Source organism: Dryobates pubescens, chromosome 6 (genome assembly GCF_014839835.1).
Source record: "Dryobates pubescens isolate bDryPub1 chromosome 6, bDryPub1.pri, whole genome shotgun sequence".
NCBI lineage: Eukaryota > Metazoa > Chordata > Aves > Piciformes > Picidae > Dryobates > Dryobates pubescens.
The window spans coordinates 27,280,841-27,284,399 of record NC_071617.1 but is presented as its reverse complement, the minus strand read 5'-3'; the positions used below and the strand labels follow the sequence as shown (position 1 = coordinate 27,284,399).

Here is a 3,559-nt window from a genome sequence, read left to right as displayed (position 1 = left end):
ATGTGCTTACTTACTGCTACCGCATGGAACCTCCCAAACCTCTACTGCTGTTTAAAGTACTTTAAAAGGTAGGAAATGACTGCCTTCCGCCTCAGAAACCCAAAAGAAGCGTTGAGCAATGTTTTGCCTTAATCACAGACGGAGGGGACACTACAAAGAGGGATTTCTGAACTGGGCTCCTCCTTTACCAAGACAGCCTCAGCGAGGTGTATGTATTTTGGATTTCATGTAGGCACAAGTCTGCTCAGGGTCTTGGGCACAGTAATTCAAGTAGTCAAAGAGGTCAAAATACAGTTCATGTTTTGAAGACGGCACGAGTGTGCTAGTTTAACGTGACATTAAAAGCTTGTCCCTTCACAGGTGTGCGCTTGAGGACTTCAGGAAGATTTCAGTGCTTGACAGCGCCGGGGAACACGAGCGCCCCTGGACATTACCGTCGGGTCTCCTGTGGGCTGGGCGGGAGTGGGGTGAAGGGGCGGCGGCGGCGCTCGCGAAGGCCGCGACTGTTGCCGGCAGTCCCCTAGTCCTGCCCGCACGCCCACCACGCGCCGGGGAGGGGTGTTCCGGGGCGGGCGAAGGGCGGGAAGCGGGGCGGGTTATCGAGGGGGGAAAAGCAGCGGCTGTGAGCGCAGACAGAGCTCGCATCCCGTGCTGCTGCCGGCAGGGGTCTCCTCGTCCGCTTCTGGCCATGGGGCTGCAGCCCCGGCGCGCCGCGGGGCCCTGTCCGCCGGCGGGGAGATGCGCTGCCCTGCCCGGGGCGCGCACGGCGGCCGCCTGGGCCCGCAGCGAGGAGCCGGAGCGAGCTCCTGGCCGCACCACGTCCCTGCCGCCCATCCTACCGGCCCCTACTGCTTCTCCTGTCGCTGCTCGGGCACAGCCCAAGAAGCCTCCGCAGGCGGCAACCCCCAAAAAGGCAGCTCCCCGGCCCGTGGAGGATAAAGCGGAGAGGAAAGCGCGGGGGGCGCCCCCGGATCGGGCGGGACCCCTCTCCAGCTCCTGGCCCTGTTCCTCTCTACAGCGGCAGCCGCCGCCGCGAAGGCCACCGGCCGATCGGGCAGCACGGCCACAGCCCGCCACGCCGCAACCGCGGGGCCGCCCGGGGGCGCCGGGAGCGAGCAGCCGCTCCTGTGAGAGCGTCGGCGGAGCGCAGGGGGAGGCTGCCCTCCGCTTCTCGCTGAGCTTGCCGCCGGAGGCCGTCCGTCTTTTGCAGCGCCGCAGCCAGGAGCGTCAGCGTGGGCAGCCAGCCCCGTCCCCCGGCGGCAGAGCGGCCCCGGCTCGGCGCGGTGCCCGGGCCGGCGGCGGCGACTTGCGCGCTCTGCTGAAGATTTCGCTGCTTAACGACAGGCACCGCTACGACGATGAGGAATATGAGGAAGAAGAGGCGGCGGCGGGAGCCGCAGTGGATGAGGGACTGGTGCGGAAGTGTACGGAGTGGCTGCGCGGCGTGGAGACGGCGGCCAGCCGCGACCGCTCCGACAGGCTGGACACTTTGCCGCACCTGGGCACCCTCTGAGCCCCGCCGCGGGACTGGGGCTGGGGGAACGGCCGGCGTCCGGGCCCGTGGAGAAGGCGGTGTAGCCATCCACTGTCCGTAGCTGTTGTGTCCTTTGTAGTGTCTCTGCGCCGGGGGAGACCCGGCGGGTGACGGTAGGGGCTGGGTGGTGGGGACCACGGTCCTGAGCGGGTCTGCCGTGCGGCAGCGCGGCTGAGACGAGAGACAAAGGAGAGGCGTCGGCCTCCGCCTGCCAGTGTCCGGGTGCTGGGAGCGAGAGAAGACGTTGTGGGCGACCTGTCTCTCCCCTCGTATTTTTTAGACTTCTGACTACTTTATAAGATGTGCGTCATGATTTTTTATATTTGTACATAAAAGTTCATTTTTATTTATTTGAATAAATTACTCGAGTTCTGTGTTACAGTAGCCTTAGCGCCTTACTAGCTTCGCGTCGGGCTCTTCCTCATGCGGCTGCGACCGTGTTTGGATGGCTGCCAGACGCTGTCGGCTGGTGGCTGTACGGAGAGCGTCTCCATTTCAAACGCTTGTTTAGGATGGTTGCTGATCACTGACAGCTCCGCTGCAAAGAAAACGCTCAGGCGTCGGATGCCTCTTCGAGCAAACGGAGCGCCGGGGCTCCAGCGAGACGGGCGGCCCGGTGCGGCACCGGCAGGCAGGATAACGAGCAGAGGGTGGGGATCTCCCCCATTCCCAGTGGATCCCTGCGGGGGGAGATGGAGGCAATGCCGGCCCAGAGCCGTGTCGGTTTGGTGACGGGGAGTAGCCCTCCTGGGGAGAATCCCAAAGAACAGGAGGATGGAGGAAGCAGTGTGGTCAGAGGCTGCTCTGCTCCCCTGCTCTCGAACGAGAGATGATACTGGGTATGTGTTTGGATTGCGAGATTTCACCCGTGCCACAGGCAGACATGTACGACCTTTCGATCTGTCAGTGTACGAGAGGGAGGAGGAAGGGGGCGTAGCGGCAGCATCCTTTGTCAGCCTTCTCCGGCGACTACCGGGCCTCCCACCCCCGGGACCCGCTGCAGTCTCCCCAGCCTCCCGCCGCTCCACGCTGTGACCGTACTTGATGCTCTTCAGGGTTCTGTGTTTTGGGAGAGGCGAGTAGGAGATGAAAGAGGCTCTGTGTGCGAAAAATTACTAGTGGAAATTAAAAGGTAAATCTTAACAAGCTTACAGTTGTTGTCGTGGCCACTTACTGCCACTCTCACACTGATCCAGCTTCACAGAATAAAAGTAAGGTCCAAATATTTGCTATGATATAGTAAACATTTCGCAGTTGAGTGCTTGAGCATGTAGGAACATGTTGAGTTTATTTAGAGTAAAACAGTGCCACAAACTGGGAATTACACATTTCATGTAGATGTCAAATGATGTCTGTGTTGATTATCCTGTAAAATTGTAGGAGAGAAACCTTTCTATTAATTAGTTGCATAACATAGTGATGTGCTGCATTTACTGATGTACTACATTTTGTGCAATATTCCCTTTTCCTCACGGTTTGTTTTTCCTTCCTTTTCCTCCTGAAACCTCAGGAAGAACAAGAGAGATGCTTTGAGATATGGATGCACAGATACAACCATTGAAAAAATAATGAACCAATATATTATAGGTGTGAAATTGCTATGCTTATAGGCCAGAGAAAAGCATGGGACATGAGAATGTATGGAGACTAATTATACTTCATTTATGCAAATATAGAGTAATTTACAGTGTTAGCTATGAAGCACATGTATCTTCATATCATTTTAACTGAGTGTACGTGGAGTTCTGCCATATTCATCAATTTTCAATAACATCTTAATGTAAATCTGCCTTAACAATTGCAAAATTCCTGTCAAATTAAGCTTATGTTGGACTGATGACAGACACACTTTTGGGCTTGTTTTTCCTTCTAAAAAAGAGGAAAACGGTAGTAATTGAGCTGTAGGTGAGCTTTTGTCTTGTGTGTCTTTAGCAAATGAGAGTTTGTAAAGGAGCATCCCGGACTCTTAGAAATGTTGCTCCTTAAAACTGCTCTGTGCTTTCATATCAACTAGAATCAGTATCT

The 3,559-nt window shown here is 56.3% G+C and overlaps 1 protein-coding gene across 1 annotated transcript; it reads left to right on the top strand.

The window, feature by feature from the left end:
* Positions 1 to 2,340, top strand: PRR18 (proline rich 18). Its single transcript, XM_054162512.1, has 2 exons — positions 1 to 68; positions 361 to 2,340. Exons 1-2 carry the CDS (start codon positions 1 to 3, stop codon positions 1,511 to 1,513), a joined length of 1,221 nt encoding a protein of 406 aa, XP_054018487.1. The 3' UTR covers positions 1,514 to 2,340.
* Positions 2,341 to 3,559: the final 1,219 nt, after the last annotated feature.

What these genes read in the sequence shown, in the direction of transcription:
- PRR18 (XM_054162512.1), top strand. Translation starts at nt 1, where the DNA reads ATGTGCTTACTTACTGCTACCGCATGGAACCTCCCAAACCTCTACTGC. An exon ending in TGTTTAAAGTACTTTAAAAG is followed by an intron (nt 69 to 360) that starts GTAGGAAATGAC and finishes GTCCCTTCACAG; the next exon opens with GTGTGCGCTTGAGGACTTCA.